Source organism: Nyctereutes procyonoides, unplaced genomic scaffold, assembly GCF_905146905.1.
Source record: "Nyctereutes procyonoides isolate TBG_1078 unplaced genomic scaffold, NYPRO_anot_genome, whole genome shotgun sequence".
Lineage (NCBI taxonomy): Eukaryota > Metazoa > Chordata > Mammalia > Carnivora > Canidae > Nyctereutes > Nyctereutes procyonoides.
In genome coordinates this window covers 5,860,798-5,886,685 of record NW_026575155.1, presented here as the reverse complement: position 1 = coordinate 5,886,685, position 25,888 = coordinate 5,860,798, and the positions used below count along the sequence as shown (strand labels likewise).

Below are 25,888 nucleotides of genomic sequence, written 5' to 3'. Positions count from 1 at the left end.
CGCGATCCCACCATTTGGACTTGACTTTTTTGTTTGGCTCAATGTTTTCATTTCGTGCAAGTCTCTTAAAAATGCTCCTGATGCGTGTGGGGAAATATGGGGATTGGAAGAGGGAAAACTATACACCCAATGATTTAGACGATGCTGAACGTTGCTGGAAAGCTACCGCCAGGAAGACAGCGATGAGAACTGGACTAAGCGACCTCCTAGCGTTGCCTTGCTCTTGGATGATGGAGCCAAATGGGAAAAGTAAAGAAGAGCCCAGTGCATCCAAAGCTGTGCTGGGCACAGTACACCTGCTGTGTCGTGTTTACTCCTTTGATCCTAAGGACGCTGCGACTGGAGGGTAATCAGAGCTGTCAGTGTTCTGTCCTCATCTGACGTCTTTCCTCAATCTTTGCTGATTCCAGAAGGAAGATTGTGGCTTCTCCTTTGAACTTCAATGTGAATATTGGGTTCTAGTCTCCCAAACAGGACATTCTGCTCACAGGGCTCTCAGTGGCCAGAGACTGGCTTGAACCAAACCCTTGTATTTTCTCAACTGGCAGGATTTAGACCTAATTTCACTACTGGGTTTTCTCCTTGACTAACGTGCCTCCACCTGCAAGCACATGATTGCTATAAAAAAAACTCAGGAAAAGAGGAACATGGGACAGAGTGTGAAGTGACTATAAGTCCATAAAGTGACTCACACTACGGGTCAGGATGCACCACTAGAAATTCTCCCTACAGTTGCTGTGGGGACTGTCTGGTGATGGGGTGTTCCCAAATAGAACCCCTGCCAAGCAGAGCTCAGAAAACTCTTCAAGGCTCTGGGCTTAGAGATGAAGAACCAGAACCTACCCCAGGGATTGGCCCGGGGAGGCTGCATGTGGACACATTTCACTCTTCCTTTGTCTTTTATGATTCCATGTTTTTTTCTCATAACATCCCTTTGCTCTCTACTCTTGCACCCCCACCTCCACCCGGCCCCCAATTCCTTGCCCCCCCCCACCCTCCATACCAGTAGGCCCCATATAACCTGTTCAAGAAAGTCCCTACGGGAGCCACGGGGCCCTTGGCCTCCCATCTCAGGACAAGATCTCTGTGCCAAGGATCTGAGGACCCCTGTTCTCAGACCTCTCAGACCTCTGTAGTATCACCGACACAGGAAAAAAGGGAAAGGGCGAATATTTTTCTAAGAGGAAAAATCATAGCATGCTTGAAACTGGACAGTTGCTTAAATGCTTTGGGTCTGCAAATCATCCTAAAGGAATTTTAATAAAACAACAAATACATAGAGGACCACGGGGGCAGCCCAGGTGGTCAGCGGTTTAGCACCGCCTTCAGCCCAGGGCCTGATCCTGGAGACCCGGGATCGAGTCCCACGTCGGGCTCCCTGCATGGAGCCTGCTTCTCCCTCTGCCTGTGTCTCTGCCTCTCTCTCTCTCTCTGTGTGTGTGTCTCTCATGAATAAATAAATAACATCTTTAAAAAAAAAAAAAAGAGGACCATGGAATAAAGATTACATTGTTGGGGGCAACATTTTAAGGGAAGCTTTACAAACAGTCATGTTAAAGGCCCGATCTCCCTAGGAGTTCTGTAAAATTTCTCTCTAGATTTCTGACATTAAATCAAGAGACTCTGTGTCTAATCTCAGTGGGGTTCCATTAACAGCAAAGCATTGCCTCATTCAGGTCACTCCCTCCACTCCCCAGCGGGGGTCTGTAAAGAACTGCTGGACACCAAGAGGGCAGGGCGAGATAAGCAACTGGGTCACCCCCAACCCCCCTCCCACCACCCACCTAACCCTCGCTCTGCTCCCAGGCAAGCTTGAGAACACAGTGCCTTGCCTTATCTTAAGCACAGTTTCAAGATAAATTAGCAGATGATCTGGTGAGGGGAGGAGAGAAAATCTGCATTTTAAATGACTTAATGTCGACCTAGCCAGAAGGGTTTCATTTAAAATATACTGGAGAAAAACAACTGGTCTTCTCCACACTTATAAGGGTAATTATTAAAATATTATACGTGTGGCTATAATTAGAACCTTGAAACTACAGTGAAGTCCACCTGCCCGTGTGTCACCCAGGTCTGCCTCAATTAGAGTTGGTAAATACATAAGCCCACTATCATTAGGTTTTCGAAGAGCTGCAAAATGAATCTTGCAAAACGCTCCAAGGGAACACTGCTATGGAAAACTGAACTGCAAAACCTTCTAAACTATCAGACATCAGATTGCTTTTTCTAAAAGGGGCGGGGGGGACCTTGATTAAATCAGATCTTACTCGCAGTTAACTCTAGTTTATTTGAAACATGGCGGACATGGCTTAAGTCAATTTATTTGAAATCAAATTATTTCAAAGAAGGAAAACTATTATAAGAAGAAATGGAAATAGCTATAATCCATCTTGGAAAAATAACTAGGTAATTCCTTTGAAGCAAAGGTTTGAAGAGCTTTCAGGTTGCAAAAAGACATTGGGATCCAAATGGCCCGATCCAGGGGCAAGAAAACGCACAAGACCCCAGGCCTTCTCTCCCTCCAGGGCCCACCACTATCTTTGTGATTGACCCATTGGGAAAAAATGAGGAAAAGTGGGTACAGGTAAATGCAAGGCGATTCCCAGTTGTCTGCTCTGGTACTATAATGTCTCTTTTGAGTACAGGTGTACGATAGGCCTTTTGGTTGATACTGGTCACAGGGACTGGGAACCACATAAGAAGTTTAAATAATGGGAAGGCCAACGATCAGAGCCTCCTCTCCAGCAGTCTTAGAATCTGTGGTCTTTGACACCTCGCTTCCGACAGAACCCACCAATGTCCCAGCTTGGGTGCCAAGCCAGCAACTGCCACACTGAGCAGAAACTGAGCAAAGATGAGTCTGAGGCTTCTGAATCCAAAGAACCTCCTCCCACCCTCCTCAAGGGGAACTGTGGGCTCCCACTGAAATATATCATATCTTCCTCTTATTTGCACGGGTCCCCTCTGAAAGGGTTTGTCGGGCAGCCAATCTGTGAGCTAGTTACAAATGCATCCACTGTTCACAGAAATTGGTTCTTCTAGAATCTTAGAGCAAATTTCTAACCAATAAAAAGAGCTGTCCTTTTAAAAAAAAAACAACAGATTTTATTTATTTGTTCATGAGAGACACACAAAGAGAGGCAGAGACATAGGCAGAGGGAGAAGCCGGCTGCCTGTGGCCAGCCTGATGCAGGACTCGATCCCAGCACCCCCAGGATCATGACCTGAGCTGAAGGCAGATGCTCAACCACTGAGCCATCCAGGCGTCCCAGTACATTTCTAGTTTTTATACATGATTGTCTAGGGCTATCACTGGGGAAGAAAGAGAGAGCAAGCCCAGAGGGGAGGGGAGGGAAGAGGAAAGGAGAGAGGCTATAGGAGTAGTGCCCAGTTAGGACGTGGAAACTTCCCCCTGGTGACCTGCCTCAGCCTCTGGATGGTGCGAGATGGAAGTGAATTATTTTAACTTTTACTATAACAGACATTTGGCCTTCACGTGGCCTGTTTTCTTATCATCCGCTGCCATTAGGGCAACTCTGTCTCTGACCCCTCCACATTTTCTGAAGACAAGTTCCAGGTCAGCGCTGCCAGAGAACCTAAATAAATCTCCTTTCCTCGCCCCCCCACCATGATGGGCCTTTGTTTAATGACACGGATCCCGGAAACCAGGACCAGAAAGACATCCTGCAGGCATTTCAACATCTATCTTGTTTAAATGCTTCTGTGTTTGGTTCTCAGGATAACTGAGATGCAATAGCGATGATAAAAAAGAAAATTCTTGGGACGCCTGGATGGCTCAGTGGTTGAGTATCTGCCATCAGCTGGGGTCGTGATCCCGGGGTCCTGGGACTGAGTCCCACATCAGGCTCCCCTTGGGAAGCTGCTTCTCCTTCTGTCTGTGTCTCTGCTTCTCTCTCTGTGTCTCTCATGAAAAAAATAAGTAAAATATTTTTAGAAAGAAAGAAAGAAAGAAAGAAGAAAGAAAGAAAGAAAAGAAAGAAAGAGAAAGAAAGAAAGAAAGAGAAAGAAAGAAAGAAAGAAAGAAAGAAAGAAAGAAAGAAAGAAGAAAGGAAGGAAGGAAGAAAACTCTTTGACTTGTCCATTTTAAGAAATATGATCCTTAAAATCTTTGGGGGGTGGATAAAAACATGTTTCCTCTTATTAGTTTTCTAAGGATCGCTATGTTCAGTCATTCACACCTGTCCACGGTGCTTAATCAGCCAGCCAAGGCGTCTGGTTTGGGGAGCCAAAGAATCTAATTGGTTATTTGAATGCTATGTTTCAGAACCTAGAGATGGCTTTTAGTATTTGCCAAACAAAATTTCCTGCTTTAGGTACGAGGGTTAAATTCACGATATTCTATTGATCGTTCCCTTTTCTCCTAATATAAAGCCTTTTTCAAGCCATTGAGAGGGAAGAAATTGCTTGCACCTGAGGTGGGAAAAAAAGAAAGAAAAGAGAGGAAGCAACGATGGTGCTAACATCTAAGTGTAAAAATGATGCCATGAGACTTTAGCCAAGAGCAATCGTATAGGCAAACAAAAATGGAATTCTTCTAGAAAGTGAGTCATGGAGTGAACTCGCTTATGGACTTTGAATTATGAACCAATTATGACTCACTTTATCCTGGAACCTCCTTCTGATTACCTTCCTTCTAAATTATCCCTCTGTGGGGACTTCCCTCTGCACAACCACCATTGTACGATGGGGCTTCAATAAAGATTATAATAAAAACGGAAGGTTAGGGGCAGCCCTGGTGGCTCAGCGGTTTAGCGCTGCCCTCAGCCTGGGGCATGATCCTGGAGACCTGGGATCAAGTCCCATGTCCGGCTCCCTGCATGGAGCGTGCATCTCCCTCTGCCTGTGTCTCTGCCCCTCTCTCTCTCTCTGTCTCTGTGTCTCTCATGAATAAATAAAATCTTAAAAAAACAAAAATAAAAAAACGGAAGGTTAGTTGGGTTCCCTTTTACATGGGTGCCTCATAGTCATTGAAAAGTGAATTAAGCCATGGCTAAGCTTAAAGTATTACTACTGAACTGAACTATTTTCCACTATTTTTAAAAAATTTTACGGTTAGGGGCACCTGGGTGGCTCAGTGGTTGAGTGTCTGCCTTTGGCTCAGGTGGTGATCCTGGGGTTCTGGGATCAAATCTCACATCGGGCGCCCTACAGGGAGCCTGCTTCTCCCTCTGCCTATGTCTCTGCTCTCTGTGTCTCTCATGGGTAAATAAATAAAATCTTTTTTTAAAAAAAAAGTTTTATGGTTAATCCAAATAAAAATAGCCCCTATAAAAATTAAGGTCCATCTTTTTTTGCAATTTTTGCAAAGCTGAAGTTTGAATAATCCAAAGAACCGATAACCAACAAATACTTATTTATAGCTGTGGAATTCATTTTATGGTCACTTTACAGTTTTTCTACCTTCCTGACCATGTTTACTATTAAAATTAATTCTTATTTTCAAAACCATTATTAAGTATTGGAGTGTTGTAAAAGGAGGCAATCTAGAGTATCGTCTGGGATTAGAAATAGACCATGAATAATTTTCAAAGTCAATAATCCAGCAATAAATAACAGAATTGATAACACAACACTTAAAGGATAATCTTGCTTTAAAAAAAAAAGTCATACCAATCAGCTTGATATTATTGTCTTCATCTAGTAGCAAATTTTCTATCTTCAAGTCTCTGAAATAAACAAAACCACAGAACATTACAGAGAGGCATTTGAAATCGTGGAATCAACATTTTGCTTCTGAAGGCAATCAAACTGTTTGAGAGCCACTTTGAACCAACCCAAAAAGCTATCTGCCAAAACTCACACAATCGATAAGTAAATATTTATAAAGATGATATCATTAATTGCTGCAGACTGAAAAAGCCAAAGCATTTCAGAAAAGCAGAGAGCACTGAGGGCAAAACACATCGTGAGAAGTTTCCGGAAGGCGTGGGATCAAAGCTGAGACTTGGAGTTTAAATAAACGGGGTTGGGAGAGGGTGAAAGAATTATTCGAAACAGGCGCTGCCTGAACAGGTGGGGAAATACAAATGTGGCCACACGTTCGTGAGCTGGTGAGCCACACCAACCAGCGTGAGGAACAGATTCGAGGAAACAGCTAAAAAAAAAGTGAGAGGTGACATAATTTGTCAGTCCTTCAAACTCCATGCATGGAGCCCAACTGTCATCCACAAGTTGGCAGGTGACAATCTACTTAAACAAGCAGGTACCACGGTGGGCAGAAAACCACCTCCAAAGAGGTCAGGTCCTAATGCCTGGTATTACACCCGAGTAAATATTAATGTTACATCCCAAAAAGGAATTCAGTGTGCGGATGGAATGAAGATCGTTAGTCTGCGGGGGACTCTTATCATTGACAGAGGTGACTTGAAGAGCAGAAGGAAAAAACGCACAGGCTCATGCTGGATGGGAGGTGACTGTGGCATCTGTGCTCGCGGACTGTAAGTGGGCAGGAAATATGTTGGCCTTGCTTACCACTGTACCCTCAGGACCTTTGCACATCCCAGGTACTCGGTAAACACACATGAATCTACATTACCAGAGAGATAGTTTTGGATTTCAGAAGAAAAAAAAAAAACACATGGGCAGAAATACACATTTGGGGGATGCTTGGGTGGCTCAGTGGTTGAGCATCTGCCTTTGGTTCAGGTGGTGATCCCGGAGTCCTGGGATCAAGCACCGCATCGGGCTCCCTGCAGGGAGCCTGCTTCTCCCTCTGCCCATGTCTCTGCCTCTCTCTGTGTCCCTCATGAATAAATAAATAAAATCTTAAAAAATAAAAAAGAAGTATACATTTGGTCATCAAAACCATCAAAATCGATGAATACAGTATAAGCATCTTTAAGCTGTAGCCTGTCAACTCAGATACACCTTGAGGATTGGATATGTAAGAACATTCTTCTCTTACAAACACACCAAGTTTTATTCCATGGTTCTGAAACACACAGCATTCTTGGTCCAGTTTTTTATTTTTCCCATTTTGAACAGAGAGGCACAGTCACAAGAAATCTTTTTTCCTCCTAGCCCTACTGAAAGGAACAGAATCGCATGATCATAAGCAAAAATGGCAATGGACGGCAGTACTTCCAAGTCGTGAGACAAAAGGGAGCAGTTGCTAGGACTTTTGGTAAACGGGAGAGCAGTGTCCCATTTAACGGGGACAGTTGCTCCCAGCCCGGTCACGGCACCGCCAGCTCCTCCTCTTCTCCAAGAGAAGCTAGAAATCTGGATTTTATCCCAAGTTTTAAATGCTGGCAACACATTCACATTTAAAACAGTAACAACCACACCGCCTGAGCCAACCTCGCAGGCAAGACGTGGCCTGCAAACCACCAATTTTCAACCTCAGTACTGGGAGGGGGGCACGGTTGCTGAGTCTTAAAAGGACAGGAGATGAGCACTGGGTGTTATACTACTATATGCTGGCAAATCGAACTCCAATTAAAAAAAATACCAAAAAAATATACAAAAAAAAAATAGACATCACCTACAAAAAAAAAAAAAGACAGGAGATTGCTCAGGGAGAAGATGGGAGGGGAGAGGGGAGTCAGGGACACTGTTGTCACGGGAACATGGAAAGGAAGCATTTCAGGATGGAAAGAAGTCAAGTGTAGAAAAAAGTGAGCTCTCGGAAGTGTCCAATGTCTCTCAAAATTGGAAGGTGGCTGGGAGCCTTAGGGATGGGCACTTGGATGAGAAGGGAGGTCTGAACTGAAACTTGCAGCTAGAGAATATGAATATTCCCCAACGCACATGCCCCCACCAATGGGGGGAAGAACTGGATCCTTTCACCTGGATCCAGTTGAAACAACACACAGATGATATAAAAACTATGTCAGCCTTTAAAAGGGATCATCTATGTCCAAATGTAGGGTGATCCCAAACATAAGGTAATCTCCCCCTCATTTTTCCAATGGAAGGACTCTCATTTCCCACTCAGCAAAGGGTTTTTGGAAAACACAAATACGTAATTTTCAAAAATGCAATGGAATTATCAAATGTCTATCTAGGAAGCTGCACCATCACCTTTAAGAGCATATGCCGTATAATGTCAACTTTAGAAATATTAACCCCACACCTTCACATTTCGTGAAACAATTTCATTGAAATCCGTCACAGCCAGGATGTGAGCAGGATGACGTCTACGTGTGGTGTCACCAGGGCAGCACAATCTTAAAGTTGACTGGATGTTTGTCAAAAAGCACTTTTTGAATCACTTGCTGGTAATCTTATCACACGCTATTGAAATAACAAGCACCCATTTAAAATCTCTGTAGACTAACCACTCAGTGGATTGTTTTTAAGAGTTGTCTCCCAAACCTTCACAATCGTGAGGTCATAGCTAGAAGTTATTATTAAAGCTGCGTAAAGGGACGCCTGGGTGGCTCAGTGGTTGAGCATCTGCTTTGGCTCAGGTTGTGATCTCGGGTCCAGGGATCGAGTCCCACATCGGGCTCCCTGTAGAGAGCCTGCTTCCCCCCCTGCCTATGTCTCTGCCTCTCTTTCTGTGTCTCTCAGGAGTAAATAAATAAAATCTTAAAAAAAAAAAAAAGCTATGTAAAATGTCCTGGCCTCCCCTTTCTATCCATTTCCTCAGGAGATTTCTAGAGCTTCCAAAGTCATAAATGAGTCCAGGTGAATGTGTCTTTTCCAGCTAGTACTTTGTTGTTGGAAATGAAACACATTCTCTTTTTGGAGGAGAGCTAGGACATGATCTGATCTGACCTTATATTCGAACATATATGGTAATTCCAAAAAAAAAAAAAAATACTGCAAAGCACACACAAAACAGTGGGCCAGCATTAGCCCAAACTGTGATCCTGTGAAAACTGATTATAAAGCAGCAGTGCTATTTAAATCTAAAGGAAGGCCACAGTTTGTTTCTTGCGAAATTAAACCTCCTTCCCTGGAAAGAATGGAAGCCACACTAAGGTATTGAAGGCAAAATTTGGTTCAGAACATACACTACGGAGAAAAACACTTTAAAGAGGTGAAGGATCAGAAAGCAATTGCCAAGAATTATAAAGCCAAGCTGGATATTTCTGGGATGACAAAAGCCTAAGAGAACAACCATAATGATTAGAAGAATGATATAAATGGAAGACTAAAAATAAGAAAAAAATGCAAAAGACAAAAAAAATGCCCACTTTTGAAAGCGGGAAAATGTCATAAAACCAGGGGTGGAATGAATAAAAGGTAATAATTAGGCAAAATGAGAAAAATAAAATGGGTTTTCATTTTCACCCACCGCATCCCATAGTAACCCTACTCCAGCCCCCAGGGTGAATACTCAGAACAAACCTGTTAACCCGTTGTTTGGCCATGTATTACCCTTTCGTCAATGTTTCTAAAAGATTTCAGCAATAACCCATGTCACTACCTAGAGATTCCATGACTCGTTAAAGGTGAGCTCCATTTGTCTCTGTCCAGGAGATGAGACCACCTAATGCACCCAAAACAAAGGAACATCCAACTGCTTTTGGCTTCATCTATTTCTACCTCTTGCCTTGTCTTTTGAAATAGTTCTAGAAGGAGGGGGGAGAGGTTTTTCCTTCTGACTCTTCAGGAAAAGGGCCTTTAAGATCCTATTTTTAAAAGTACTTTTCACCTAGGTATTTACTCAAAAGAGTCAAGAACTTGTAGACATAAATGTTCACAGCAGCTTTATTCATAATTTCCAGAACTTGGAAGCGACCCACCCATCCATCAGTAGGTGAGCAGATAAACTGTGGTCCACCCAGACAACGGAATGTTATTCAGCAACAAGAAGAAATGACCTATCAAGTTGTGAAAAGCCAACAAGGAACCCATATGTGTGTTTCTGAGTGAAAGAAGCCAGTCTGAAGAGGCCACATACTGTGTGATTGCAACAACCATATATCCTCTGGAAAAGGCTAAACTATGGAGACAATAAAAAGATCCCTAGTTGCCTCAAGGAGGAGGAGGATGAATAGGTGGGGCATATTTTTTATGAGTGGTGAAATTATTTTTTATGATACTGACATCATGCATTTGTCAAAATCCACAGAACTGTACACCACAGGGCGAACCCTCATGTAAACTATGGACCTTAGTTAATAATGGTGTATCAGTATTGGCCCATCAATTATAACAAATGTTCTGCACAATCACAAGGTATTAATAGGGAAAAACAGTATGGAAGGGGGATGGGAAGGCATCCCATGTGGGGGGGGACGCTTACAGTTTCAGCACGTTTTTCTGTAACCCTAAAACTGCACTAAAAAATAAAGCCTATTAATTCTTTAAAAGTAGCTTTTGGATATTTTCCCATTCCTGGGAGGTGGGTCCTAGGAATGTTACAGCTACAATCAAGTGCCTCATCCCGGATGTTCCCCCCAGAGGGAGCATCCTTACCACCTGAAATTAAGGATGAGTCCCATTCAGCACCATGGGCCACTCAGACCCAGCCCAGCTGTTCGACAATGGTCAAAGAGGCCACGAATATTCCCAAGAGGCCACAAAATTGGGAGACATCTTTCTGGATAATAAAAGAGGGATGAATCTATTCATAAGGTTTTAGCGTTAGCGTATTACGGCTTATCTTTAAAAGAAAATACTCTGTTATCCAGAACACCTCCCTGCGGTCCATGTGAAAAGCACGGTGCTAGCTCCATCCCGGAGAACAAAATATTTGGCTCTGTTAAGTGTCAGATTGGCCACCTAAGAAGGAAGGTTCTGGACAGCTGACTGGTTCGCACTTGATGATGGAGGCAATGCTCAATTTCACAGTAATGTTCTCTGATTGGATTAATCACTTTGTGGAGGGGAGAGAGAAGTAGGGGGCTCTTCCCACAGTCCTGCAGTGTGAGGAGCTTCTCCTTGTGGCAGGCAAACTGGAAGTTCAGAGTAAACTTGTAACTCAGAGGGGAAAAAAAAGGAAAGAAAAAGGCAGCTTTTTTCCCTTGGCCAAAGGAGCTTCAAAGAGGAGACAGGACAAGCAAGAGAGGGAACTGGCATGCCCTAATATAAGGGGGCATCAGAGGATGGGGTTACCTGGACAGCCCTGGGGTGGGGTGCATGTGTCTTGGGAAGTTACTAAAGGAAATTACCATGTGTCTTGGGAACAAAAGAGGGAGCCAAGCCCAGAAGAGGCCTCCCGAGGTGCAGGCACAGACCTTTCTCTGGAAACTGGGCAGTTCTGGGAGAAACGCCCAAGGGTCTCTCATCACAGCGCACTGCAGATCTGACCTTGGGTCTCCAGGTGCAATGTGCTTCGGGAAGAAGGAGACTGGGAGAGGTTGGTGGGTGTTTCTCCAGCGACTGAGAGGGCCCAAGGGGAGAGCCCTAATTACCAGCCCTTTGTTCTAGTTTATTTCAAAAGAACAAGCTCCAACAGGACTTAACCATTAAAGGTTCACCCACAGGCTCTCAAGCACACCCCTCACACTCCCCCTGCACCCACCCACTCACCCAAACTCTCCTTGTATTTCTTGAATGATGATAATCTCTAAGGTTTGGAGGCTAGCCACCAAGAACTCCAGTCACAGCCCTCCCAGACAGAGGGGTGTGTGTCAGGGAGGACCCCGTTGCCATAACAAACATACTGGGCCGTGGTGCTCAGTGGGGGAGGGGAGGAGAAGCAGCAGCTGGGCCTCTTCAGAGAACAGGCAGCCAGGAGTAGTAGTGGGGAGGTGCGGAGCTGAAGTGTGTGTGTGGCCGTATGTTTGTGCATGTGTGTGTGTATGCAGAGGTGCATGCATGGGTGCAAAAGTGTGTGCATGCATGTGTGAATGTGGGAGGGCGTGGCGTGTGTGCATATGTGGGGAGGACACACATGGATGCCTGTGTGCATATGTACATGTGTGTATATAGGTGGGCATGTGTGTGTGAGTGGGCATGTGTTCCTGAGTGTGTGTATGCATGGATGCATGTGTGTATGTGGGCAGGCGTGGCATGTATGTGTATATGTGGGGGGTGAGCATGTGTGGGTACATGTGTACGTGTGTGCATGTGTGTATATAAGGGGGCATGTTTGCGTGCATGCATGTGTATGTGTGGCCATGTGTGCGTGTGGGTGCGCCATGTATGTGTGCATATAGGCAAGCATGTGCACACATGAACGCACATGCACACACACCCAGAACACTAGGATGGGAGTAAAGGAAGAGGTTCTCCTTGGCCTCCCCACGCCTTGCCCAGTCCCATAGGGAAGGTCAAAAGGTCAGACCTAACAAACCTCAGGCCTAGACAAAGGGCCCCTGGAGTGGGTGCCACTTGGGTGGTGACGGAAGATGGAAGGAGGAACTGAGCCAAGGTGCCACCAGGGTTGACGGCAGCGGAGAGCGGATGGTGTGACCCATGAAGGAGTGGGGAGGACCTGGGGCAGAGGTGCTGAGCACAGTTCAGGGCAAGACCTGGTGACCGGTGACAAAGACAGACAAGCTCATTGAATGACAAGCCCGTGGCCTAGAACAACTCACTTAAACATCGAGTGCCTGATTCTGGTCTGAAAAACTGCATTCCAAAGAGTGGCCACCTGGCTAGGGCCCTAAGCAGGAGGAAGTAGGAAAATGTGCTCAAGTGTTTGGTGGCCACTGGGAGGCTATCCAGGAGGCTACCTCACCGCTAGCAGAGAAGAGGTGAGAGGCCGGAGCTGGGGATAATAGAGGTGCTAAGACCAAGTGCATTGGGGAGCCCAGGGAAGACTTGAAAGGGTGATTAATTGGGTGAAAAGCAAACAGCATCGGGGGCCATTAGCCATCAAATGAGAGGTCAGAGAGAAGGAGCCCAGGGGGTGGCCAGAGCAAACTCATACAGGATTAGGTCTGGAGGAGAAGTTTGTGCCGGTGGAGATGGATTTTAGCAATAAACTAAGAATAAAGCATCCAAGAAAAGCACATAACTCCCCAAGGCCATCAGCATTTTGCAGGAAAATGAGAGGGGTTTTTTGGGGTTAAGTTTATCTTCAAAAGCACTGTATTAAAAGCAAATGATTTTTTAATCGCTGATTTACTTACGATATGGGCATTTTGATAAAACACAAGAACAATTTGTTAAGCATGCACCTGATTTATTTATTCAAAACGAAACCTTTTATTGAGATCCTCCAGCGCTCCAGAAACGAACCATTTATAAAAGGAGAGAGCTGCTCAGTCACTAGAAAGATGCCACTCTACCGATTGTGACCTGAAAAGTAAACAACTTGGTACTAAGTCAATGCAGGAACTCCCTTGAAATTCCAGGGACAACGTGGAATATTCCAGAATGAACAGGGAACTGGCCACCAGGAAGCTTCCATCCCGGTGCTAACTCTGACACTAGCTGTATTCATTCAACTTCCTTTCTTTCATTCAACAAAGTCTTGCTGTGTGCCTCCTGGGCTCGAGGCTGAGCTAGCTGATGGCCCGTGCAGAAAATAGATAACAAGCAAAGTAAGTTATCGTTCGAAAAGGGTTTGGAAAGCAAAGCCTAGTTTAGAGCGAGGACCTGAAGGATGAGCAAGATGAATACAAGCCCAGGACATCTGTGAGGCCTCGAGCACGCGGAACGCTGAGCCTGTTTCCCACATACAGAATGAATGAGGTGGGATCAGTACTAATGATAGCAAACACGTACTCGGTACTCTCTCAGTTTTGACACTTTACGTGAATTGGCTCCTTCAATCCTCACAAGCACGTGAAGTGGATAATCCATTATCCTTATTGTGTAGGGAGGCACAAGAGCCGGAGGGATTTGCCCAGTGCAGCTTTTAAGTGGTAGAGCCAGCGTCTGGGTGCAGGTGGTCTGGCTGCAGAATCAACACCGCTGACCACTGGACATCGCGCTCCACAAAGCTGCTACGTTCAAGCTTGGTGAAATCTCCTATTTCCAATCATATTTGTTAAACCCAACTTAAACACAACAACTTTGATAGATATAACCAGCACCTTCGATACGTGCTCTCTCTTAGCAGAAGGCCCTGGGATCCCAACTAGTTCCCGACTGTGAGCAGAGGTTACCCTCTTCTCATCTGCCTCCCCGCCCCCACCACTCCAAGAAAACCTAAAGTTTTAACTAAAGTTCTTTTAAGAACTTAATAACCTACAAGTGCTTCTTGTCAGGCCCAAGAGAACAAAGAAACATCCCTTCTCTTCCAACTGCATTCCTCTTGAGCAGAGAGGGCCCTTTCCCAATATTGATGAATGAGTAAGGTCATGGCCTTGGGAGCGGCAACGTTGACGTACATCCAAACACAGGCTCGCACTCCCTTTGATCATGTGTCTCTCTGTCCTGGTCCTGCGGGCCCCACGGCTTGTCTCTTCCTGCTTAGGGACAGCGGTATTGTGTTACCCTGTTATGTTTTGTCTGTACAGTTTGATTGGACTTTGTTATTTTGAAAGAACAAGATGAATCTCAAATTAGCCTCTTGGTATAATCACACTTTTCGTTGATTGATGTCAAGAGTCAATGCTCCACATACAATGGGCAAATCATCAGGTTTTGGTATCGTGCTGGGTGAGCACGTTTGAGAGAAAGAAAAAAAAAAAAAGGACTTGCTATATCTTAAATGTGGAGCATCTCAGGCAATCCTAACATGGGGTAATGAAGAAACGAGACCATACTCTCCTTTTGTAAAAGTTAGCCCCAGCCCGGTTACAGCAAAAGACACGACGAAGGCCCTGGCAGGTCCAGTTTAAAATGAGCTTCTCTGCCAGCTAAGGGAGTCTACTATATAGGGCTTTGGGTTCCTTTATTCTTTTTCCACTCACAGTATTTACATGATTTTTCGAGATTTGCTGCCTTTAAATGATATTTCAGTAGTTCTGAGTAGATAATTAAATATTTAGATTTCGTGTCACGGGAAATGAGGGCTTTGCCAACATTAAGTTGATGAGAACATGAGGATATAGTATCAGCCTAATCAGCAACTGCGCATTTAGAGCATCCTCTGACACACATAACCGAAAGCGCTTTAAGTCATTGTCTATGCACAGCCACCCAAATTCATCCTAAGTCCTTTTGGATGATCCAATCTATTTGCTCAGAAATCTTCCCACCAGCGACTCCGGGCCACCTCCGAGATACTGTACTCTCTTACTCATTTGAAAAAAATCTAACAGCAAGATAATCATGAAATTCATTCCATCTTCACAGCATAGAAGAGAAATCTCCATCATGGAGAGGGTCTACAGTAGAGTATACCAGCTATGAGCTGCGTCACGTATGCTAAAAATTGGTGTTAACAGCATCTGGGAGAGTCAAGACATCCAGCTCAAGTCACCCACGAGTCTCTTCTGAGCAAATACTTTCATGTGATGTCTCCACCACCTAAAGCACCTCCTGTCTGTGTGCAATGGTGCCCGTTAATACGAGTTCTAGAGAGAAAAACGAAGAACTCCTCCTTAACAGCACCTATGTCTCCAGTCTCCCCTAACTTTAAAAGATCTGAGCCTCTGCCATTTGGGGCTTATGAATATCTTTCCAAGGACAGAGGGGGAAGTAGAAAGCCGGGGATCAGAGGGAGAAAAGCACACCGTCTTTGCTATCAAAACATTATTAAATTCCTTCCTTTGACATTATGACAGTAATTGCACTGAGAGGGATTGGAATTTGTTAAAATTACTTTAAAAGGGTTGTTGAGAGTTTCCTGCGGGAGAGACCAGCGAGCCATGCACAGCCCTCACTGGTTTTCCCTTTCTTGTCCTCGGAGGCCTGCGATGCTGGGCACTCATCTGGTTTCTGACAGCACGAAACCCTTGACACATAACACCCCGTGTGACACCCCCTCCCCGCAGCGAGCCCCACAGAAAGCCCTGCCCCCGCTTCTAGCCTCTGCTGTGACCAGCGGAGTCCGTTATCCTGGCTGATTCATTTGTGAGGTTTCTGCCTTTGTCATCGTAATAAACCAAGATAGAACCAGGCTCACTCACGACCAGTCGTTTTCCTAATAATGGCAGAACCGTGACACGGCAGGCTTCAGAAGGGTATTGTTGGAAAGAGCCAAAAATAGTGTTATTCACTTAAAATTTCTGAATGTTCCCTTCCTTGCTGATCTAAACTCAAAGAGTTCCAATGAACCGTGATTTCATGATGACGTGTGTAACTAAAAATATGTCCACGAAGAGACTCTCTCACCTTGGTGAGGAAACGATCCACCTGCAAAGTGCCCCACCAAGGCTGACCCCGGAGCAGCCCCAAGCCAGGGGGCCTCCCCCCATGGGGTCCCCTAGGCTCCAGCACCAAGAGGAAGAGCATCCAATCCCATCAGCAGGGAAAGACCCTCTTCACCTCGAAAGCCCATAAATCCTGTTAATGAAAGGCCTAGAGCTGCTTTCTTCATCGGTCAGAATACGAATGGCTTTCAAACACGAGAAGCTGATATTACGTCTACTCTAAAGGTCGAACATCGAGCTGCCATATGACCTGGCAGTTCCACTCCTGAAAGTAGAATCCTGCAAACAAAGAGAGGACACACGTTCACACTGTAACTTGTATGTGAAGGTTCACAGCCGCATTGTTCACAGTGGCCAAAAACTTGCAAACGGCCCGGATGTCTATCAACTAATGAATGGAAAGACAAAATGTGGTCTCGCCACCATGGACTAGGCTTCAGCCATAAAAAGAAGTACTGATAGATGGCACGCCAGGGAAGGGTCTTGAAAACATGATGCTAGGTAAAAGAAGCCTACCATAAAAGACCACATACTGTTCTTTTCCTTTGATGGAAAATGTCCAGAACAGGCAAATCCATGGACAGAGAATAGAGTTAGTGGTTGCCAGGGGCTGGGAGGAAGGGGGAAGAGAAAGTGACTGCTGATGGGTACAGGGCTTCTTCTTTGGAGGGATGAAAATATTCTAAAATCAGATAGTGGTTGCGGTTGCACAGCTTTATCAATAAGAGGGCCTGAACTGTACGCTTTATGGTGGTGACTTTCAAGGTATGTGAATTGCACCTCAACACAAAAAATGTTAAACGTACGCATGCATGTGTGTGTATATATAGGTGTATACACACACACATGCACACAACACGTTTCATGACTTGATCTTGCTTTTTTTTTTAAGATTTTACTTATTTATTCATGAATGACCACAGAGGGAGGAGAGAGAGAGAGAGAGAGAGAGAGAGAGGCATAGACACAGTTGGAGGGAGAAGCAGGCTCCCTGCAGGGAGCCCAATGCAAGACTTGATCCCAGGACCCAAGGATCATGACGAGCCGAAGGCAGATGCTCAACTACTGAGCCACTCAGGTGCCCTTGATCTTGCTTTTTTAAAATGACAATCTATAAACCATGACCCCTAACCTTTCTCAACAACCCAGAGTAATTATTGATCATAATTTCAAGAAGGAAGGACTATGCATTTATTGGTGAAATCCACATTTCCTTGGGAGGAAAAGAGGGACACTTTTAGAATATTTTTTCTTTTTCTTTTCATTTTAATACATTTCATTTCATTTTATTTTAATACTAAAAATAGGTATCACCACCAATGGCAACCATCACTAAGGATGCTATTTCCACTCCCTTTTCTTGTGGAGCTCCTCCTCAGGAGGGAACAGCCTGTTCAAGAAAAAGTTTGATTTTCATAAGGATTGGGATCTGGCTTGGGGGAAACACCCCTGCCTTGCAGGAACAAGTTCACAGTTTAAATGGGGATTCAATTCAGTTGAATAAAACAGCTACTGAGCAACTACCGCATATAAAGCAAATACAACGGAAGCACCATCCCTTAGCACTCGCTGCAAAACCATCTCATGCCATCTTAACATTGAGTCTTCTTTCAGGCTCCTGAGCCCCTGGTCTCATTACGCTTTGCAAATAAGAACAGGAGCCAACCAGTAACATGACCCTTATTACGTATACCAAGCAATGTTCCAAGCACTTTTCATATATTAACTGATAGCATTCTCCAAATTAACCCTTACACCAACCATGAGGGAAGTATCATCATCATTCCCGTTTTATAGAAGAAGAGACTGAGGTTCAGAGTGGTTAACTAACTTGCCCAGGGTCACACAACTAGGAAAGGGGAGAGCCAGGAGGCAAACCTGGGCACTCTGGCTTCCGTCACCCACAATGGTGCTAAGTCAGTTCACAAAAATAAGCACGCAGAGGAATCGTAAAGCACGCTGCAACACCTGAGCCTTGCTCAGAGCACACTGAAGCGCTGTGCCGTCGGGATAGTCAGCACAGGGTCATCGGCACGGCATGGCCCTTACCTGTGGACCACCCCAGCCCGGTGCAGGTGCTCCACTGCAGAGATGAGCTGCCGGATGTATCTGCGGGCTTCGGATTCTTCCAGCCGCTTCTTCTCATAGATCTTATGCATCAGGTTGCCCCCAGGACACAGCTCCATGACCAGGTAATAGCTATTTTCCGTCTCCAAGATATCAAGGAGCTGGGTGATGTTGGGGTGGCGGATCATTTGCTGAATCTGCCCCTCTCGCCGAAGGTTCTTGGTGACATAAGTGTCCTTTTTGGCTCTCTTCTTGTCAATGACTTTTATGGCCACCTGAGAAGACACCAAGAACATGGCTGTTGTCAAGCACTGCAAGCAGAGGGTATTCCCTAACGAATCCCAAGAACTCTAGGAAAATGCGTAGCCACTTCTCTGTCCCAGGAGAAAAAAAAGAAAAAAAAAAAAAAAAACCTTACCTAAAATAGCAGCAAGGGGGAAAAAGAGGGAAAAAAATGTAACATGAGGAACCAGATCCAATTATTAAGCCAGAGAGTGAAATCAGGCAGACTTGAATGGTCATCAGGAAGGCTCAGGGAAGAGTCCGTGTCCAACTTGGTTTTCCACAGCCTGAAATGCCAAGTTCCACTCCAGCCAAGGGCTCCCTCTCAGGCCAAGCCATTATCCATCCAGGGGCTGGGTTCCCCGGGGGCCTCCACTTCTGAAAGAGCTAAATCTGCTCCCATTTTCAGTTCAAGGGCATGGTTGGGGACCTGGGGGATGCAATGCCCTCTCCTTCCACCCTTTCTCTGCAACTGCACCAAGCTCTGTGGCCCCCAGTGTTCTCCTTCCCTTGCTGAGTTATGGTGTAGGTTAGCTCTTGGCCCTATATCAGGATCCAGGAGGTTGCTGCTCTAGGGTATAATTTAACTATCCACAGGACACCCCTCCTGGGTCACTGCCCCTACAATCAACATGTCACATGCACAGACCCTACAGCTTTGTATAAAGATAGGGAAAGGGGGGGGCAAAGATTGTCCTTTCCAGCCAAAACTGCACCCCTTTCCTTCGGTGGCATTCACCTCTCTGCTCACCAGGCCCTAAAACACACCACTGTTATTGCCCATCTATGGTTTCTTTCCTCTTACTAAATGACCAGCCACCGACATCATGTCAATTCCTTCTTTTTTTTTTTTTTAAGATTTTATTTATTTATTCATGAGAGACACAGAGAGAGGCAGAGACATAAGCAGAGGGAGAAGCAGTCCCATTGCGGGGAGCCCGATGCGGGACTCAATCCCAGGACCCCGGGATCATGCCCTGAGCCCAACGCAGATGCTCAACTACTGAGCCCCAGGCGCCCCTCCTTCACCCATTATAGTGGGGGATTTTCAGATCATTAATCCACAGACATGACTAGGAGGAGATAATCAGTCAATAGACCAGACAAGCTGGGGGCTGGTATGTAGCCCCAGTCAACCTGAGGCTAATGCTGTCTCCCCACAAAAGTTAAAGTGAGACTCTGGCTATAGTTTGGCCTCAACAAGGTTTAAAAACTGTACTCATTCATGACCCCAAAAAAAGAAAAATATATATATATACATAAATATATATACATACACACACGTACACACATGCACACACATACACACCCATAGACATACAGACATCCATGCCCACGTATACACACATATAGGCAGGCATGTGCGTGCACACTCGTATATGGATATATCCATTGTCTTGCGGGGGTGGGGAGGAGAGATGCTGAAAAGTACAATTAGATTCTGTCTTTGTTTGAGTCTGTGTTGCAATGTTTTAAAAATTACACCCTTTGGCAACGAAATTCTTAAAAGTCCTATGACCAACAATAGTTTGAAAGCCCGGCAGTAATACAATCTGCCTTTTGCAACAGAGCACACAACAATTATTAGGATCATTTATTTAGCTCTTCAACTGCCTGTAGTAGGTTATATAATAACGGCCACCCAAAGACTTTCAATAATCCTACTCCCTGGAACATGTGAATATGGCCTTATTCGGGGAAAAAAAAAAGTGAAGGATTTTGAGATGAGATGAACCGGGACCATCTGAGTGGGCTCCAAATGTCAGCACAAGTGTCTTTATAAAATAGAGGCCGACAGGGGGGGAAGATCTTGCACAAATATTCAGAGGAGCAGGCTGTGGGAAGGAGGAGAGATGACCACGACGGCCCACGAGCCAGGGCGCACTGCAGCCACCAGAGCCATCGGAGGCAGCACGGCCCTATCTACGCCCTGATGTTGGTCCAATGACATTGATTTTGGACTCCGGGCCTCCAAAAAAATTTTTAGGAACTGCAAAAGAATCCATTTCTGTTGCCATAAGCCACTGAGCGTGTGGTGCTCTGTTACAGCAGCCCCGGGAAACTAGCCCACCAGATGTGCCCCCCGGTCACTGGGGATCTTGGTTCCCAAGTCTTCCTGGTTCTGAGAGCCCCCCGGTGAAGACCCGGAGCCCCCAAGCCACCTCACCATCCCCCCTCTCCCGTTTCCACGCGCCACCTCGTTCCCAGGCTTTTTAATTCACCCCCTACACTTATCAACTCTGCCTTGATAATACTGAAAATGGAATGCCGTTCTTGATTACAGCAGCTTCATCTGTAACAACCGAAATGGGAAACACTGAGCAGGGAAATTAAGGAAAAAGCAGTCAACGATCAGCAAAGGGAGGCACCTAATTTAATTTGACAGTAATCAGAGATTTGCAGGCAGAGTAAGACCTAACGCTGATTCTATCCAGTTGAAGCTCCGCATGATGATGGGTCTCTAGCAGAAAAGAGAAAGTGCTCGAGTCAGGAGAGTTTTAAAAGGTAAAAAGTAAACGTGTGCAGACGCGCTGAGGACCAAATCTAAGGACCCAACTGGATGAGTGTGTTTGGGGAGGGCGAGGACTGGGGTGTCAAGGGAGTAAGGAAGCCTGGATGTCATCCTGAGCACATACATCAAGAGCAGCAATTTTTCGTGAAAGGTGAATCAGACAACTCCAGCTCTTCAACGGATTCAAGTTGCAAAATCTCCCGAAATCTTACAAAGGAATCCGTTTTCAAAGACTGCCCTCACGTTTCCAAGAGGAGTCGCCGAGTCTCACAGTGGTGGTGGAAAATTAGATGAGAGAGAAAGAACAACCTGGCTCCAGGATACCACAGTTGAAACACATTATTCACCAACTTCTCTCATTAATTAAAAAATTGCATTTCTCAAAAAAAAAATTGCATTTCTCACAACCTGGCAAGTCCTGCCATCCTCCCCACCTCACTCTACACCACCAAAAAAAAAAAAAAAAAGAAAAGAAAAAGAAATGTCTACCAATGATGGGTAAGATCAGCAAATGCAAATAGCTAAACTCCTAAGAAAGGAAAGGAAATCCTCCAAAGCCAAAATAATGAACATATCTAAGATGACTGGGTGGCCCCTATGGGGTGGGGAAATAAAAGAGACAACAGAGGGGCACCTGGGTGGTGCAGCCAGTCAAGCAAGTGTCTGACTCTTGGTTTTGGCTCAGGTCGTGATCTCAGGGTCGCAAGACTGAGCCCCACGTCCAGCTCCGAGCTCAGCATGGAGTCCAATGCTTGAGATTCTCTCTCTCTCTCTCTCTCTCCCTCTGCTCTTGCACTTTCTCTCTCTCTAAATTAAATAAATAATTTTTTAGGAAAAAAAAATGCAAGAGAGAAGGGGCGATTGCAGGCAAGAAGACCCTGAGGAAGAAGAAGAACAGGTGGAGGAGTCCGCTCTGCATGAAAGAGGAGCACCACTCCCTCCAACATAGGAAAGGGGGAGGAGCTCAAGCATGTGGATCCCAGTTCATCAGGAGAAAGATGAGTTGCAGAAAGGAATTCATGCTTAATGCCCTGCATTAGGGGAAAAAAAATTCCAACACTGAATCATACTCAGAAGGAAAGATGCACAAAAGCATCTGACCCCGTAGTGGCACGTACTGGTACCTAAGATAATGTGCGTAAGGCACTTAGTACGACGTCTGGCAGATAGTAAGTGCTCCTCAAATTGATGCTCTTAGTATCATTACCATGTTACTTTCACTGAAGCAACCTATGGAGAGGGTGAAAAAGCACTCCAGCTTTTTCCAGTTCAGCCAAGGAAAAAAAATGTGCATTTCCTTCCCTTGCAGATGAAAAAAGAAGCCGGGACCACATTTCGGCGTCCCAAACTCTCTGGGATGGAGTTGCTTTTAAATCCCAAGGCAGTGGTTTAATATCAGTCTAGTCTCTCATCTTTAAATATTGACTTAGTTGAGACTGTCTACATAAGATCAGAGTTAACAGGATCTAAAAATGCATCCCTTCATCCTCGATCACCCTCCACTGCCTTTAAAATTCATTACTCTCCAACACATCAAGAATTGTAGATGTGTCCAATCTCTAAAATGAAAAGACAGATGTAAAATGGATCTTCCACATGACTAAGAAAAAGAATGCTGCCCAAAGCCCTACTCTTAATATCACAAAAACACACATGCATGTTTGCCCATTCTACAATGTGGACAGTGTTTTCGAAAGTTCAGGCTTTCTTTTTTTTAAGATTTTATTTATTTATTCATGAGAGACACAGAGAGGCAGAGAGGCAGAGGGAGAAGCAGGCTCCATGCAGGGAGCCCGATGTGGGACTCAGTCCTGGGTCTCCAGGATCACACCCTGGGCCAAAGGCAGCACTAAACCGCTGAGCCACCTGGGCTGCCCTCAGGCTTTCTTTAAAGAGTTTTTATACCATACTTTAAAATCAGAAAACATGATGCAAGAGGCCATGACCAACTGAATTTTCTTATTATGTGGAAATTAGCCAAAAAAGGAGCTTTCTTCCAGAATGCTTTGGTTTCTTTTTTTTTTAAGATTTATTTATTTATTTGAGAAAGAAAGTGTGTGCACACAGGAGTGGGGCAGAGACAGAGAGAAGAGAGGGAGAGAACCCTCAAGTAGACTCCTTGCTGAGCACGCACAGAGCCTGACATTGGGGATCGATCCCAGGATCTTGAGATCATGACCTGAGCCGAAATCAAGAGTTGGACCTCTTAACAGACTGAGCACCCCAGGTGCCCCCAGAATGCTTTGGTTTCTAAATGAATAATGTATATTAAACTCAAGTGACTCTTATCTTCTTCAGCAAACATTTATTAAGCACCTAAAATACACCTGACACTCTTCCACATGCCCCGAGTGCACACAAGGGAAGAGAAATGGATCTTCAGGCTCTCTCAGGGGGATAACCCAGGTCCTCTGTAGTGGTTCCAGATTACCATCTGTTATGGACTGACCTGTGGCCTCCTGCTGCAAAATTTGTATATTGAAGCCAACCCCCCAAAGTGACTGTATTTGGAGAAAAGGGCCTTTAGGAGGTGATTAAGATTAAATGAGATAAGAGTGGGGCCCTAATCTGATAGGACTGGTGTCCACATATGAGGAGGAAGAGGGGCACCTGGGTGGCTCAGTGATTGAGCATCTGCCTTTGGCTCAGGTCGTGATCTGGGGTCCTGGAATCAAGTTCTACATCAGGTTCCCCACAGGAAGCCTGGCTCTCCCTCTGCCTATGTCTCTGACTCTCTCTGGGTCTCTCATAAATAAATAAATAAAATCTCTATAAAAGGAAAAAGAGGGACGCCTGGGTGGCTCAGCGGTTGAGCATCTGCCTTTGGCTCAGGGCGTGATCTCGGAGTCCTGGGATCGAGTCCCACATCAGGCTTCTGGCATGGAGCCTGCTTCTCCCTCTGCCTGTGTCTCTGCCTCTCTCTCTCTCTGTCTCTCGTGAATAAATAAATAAATATTTTTAAAAAATAAAAGAAAAAAGAGCCAAAGTGGCTATCTCCAGAGGTAATTCATATTTAAAAAAAAAGAGAGAGAGATACACAGATTTCTCTCTTTCTCTCTCTCTGTTCCTCCCTCCTCCCCTGCTTGGCCCCCTCTGCCTCTGTGCATGCATAGAGGAAAGACCACATGAGGACACAGCAAGAGGATGGCTGTGTCCACCTACAAATAAGGAAAGAGGCCTCACTGGAAACCATCTCTCCTGGCCCCTGATCTTAGGACATCCAGCCTCCAGAGCTGTTAGAAAATAAGTGTCTGTTGCTGAAGCCCCCAGTCTGTGGTCTGTGGTTATGGTCACCCAAGCAGACCACTAGATCATCCAAGCATCATACAATTCTATGGATTCCCTCATCCTGCAGAAGAATGAAAATATAAGAGCCAAGGGCTCGTGTCCCTTCACCCAGGGCTGAGGCCAGACCTCAGTTTCTTTCCTGATCTCACCTATTTTCCACACTCTGGCACCTGGGCCTGCAGGCTCCAAGCCCCGGAGCCTTGACTCCAGAGCCTGTCCCTGCCACTTGATGGCCTCTCTTAGCCTTAGTTTCCTTACTTTCAAAAAAAAAAAAAAAGCAAGGAGGGATAATAGCGCCTACCTCCTAGGGACATTGGAGAAATACACGAGGCCACCCAGGAGGGTGTTCAGCACCAGGAGCATTCGTGGAAGCCCTCAGGAAGTGTTCGCTGTCAGGAGCTGCATGTTTTGTGCGAGAGGAATGAGTAGACACGGAGCCAGGAAGCCTGGCTCCCAGGCTTCCGTGCCCACTGCTCCCTGTCGTCCTCACGGGCAGGTCTGGGGCCCTCGGACCACCCAGCCAGGGGGTCAGAGCAGACTGTGCTTCTCCCCACAGCTCAGCCTCCTCAAGCTTCTGCCCCAGGCCTCTTCCCTCCTTACATGACGATGGGCCACCATGCCACCCACTGACCTCTCCTTCCAGCTCCTTTACTTCTGTGACCTGACCGCTCATGTCTCTTTTCTGAGCTCCGACTGCCTGTGGATGTCTCCACCACCCCTCTGCACTGCCTGCTCCCCGCACCCCACCTCTGCCTGGAATTCCCTCCCACAGAGCTCTCTTCCCTGGCCAGGTCCCACTCCCTTCTGACCTCAGAGGACAGTTTACTTCTCCACCCCAGGCTGCCTCAGGTCACCCACACTCCCCCAGCTGTCATACCCGCCACACACACTTATCAGTCTGGGACACCTTCACTTGAAACCGCCGAGAAGGCAGCAGTATGGTGGCTTCTTGGTCATCCCTGCTCCTGCCTTGGGTAGGTCTAACCACTCAAACCCTCCCCATCTTCAGCTACAAGACAGGCAGACCAAAATCCTTCCCTTGAACCATTACAGTTGCAAAATGGGATGCTTCCCACTTTTTAGTTTCCCACTAAGTTGTGGTTCACACATGCCTTGACGTGTTTCAGCTCGTGTGTGATTATGATGCAGAGACACAGACTCTCCCTCTTGGAGAAATGTCACCTTCTGCGAGAGGCTTCCCAGACCCACCTAATTCCAGCTGCTCCCATGTCCTCTGCCCCCACTCCCAATCCCTTATGCCATCCTGTGTTTTCTTTTTTTTTAAGATTTTTTTTTTTATGAGAGATACACAGAGAGAGGCAGAGTCATAAGCAGAGGGAAAAGCAGGCTCCCTGTGGGAAGCCTGATGTGGGACTTGATCCCAAGACCCTGGGATCACGCCCTGAGCCAAAGGCAGACGCTCAACCACTGAGCCACCCAGGTGTCCCTCCGCCCTGTGTTTTGCTGTCCTTCCCTCCCAGCACAACATTCTCCCACCTCCAGACCCCCTTCCCAGACTCCAGGATCGGCCCAGCTGGGCCCCTCTCACCTTTCTCCAGAACCCTCTTCTAGAACCACCTTCATGGCCCTAGCCCCACTGTCACTTCAA

The 25,888-nt window shown here is 45.8% G+C and overlaps 1 protein-coding gene across 1 annotated transcript in view; it reads right to left on the bottom strand.

The window, feature by feature from the left end:
- Nucleotides 1-25,888, bottom strand: part of HUNK (hormonally up-regulated Neu-associated kinase) — a 108,837-nt gene that overhangs the window by 47,506 nt on the left and 35,443 nt on the right. Inside the window, exons 2-3 of the mRNA XM_055313643.1 lie at nt 18,180-18,472; nt 5,632-5,687 (exon numbers count right to left, since the gene is read on the bottom strand). Coding sequence (XP_055169618.1) covers nt 5,632-5,687; nt 18,180-18,472 — 349 coding nt within the window. The remainder of the gene's footprint in view (nt 1-5,631; nt 5,688-18,179; nt 18,473-25,888) is intronic.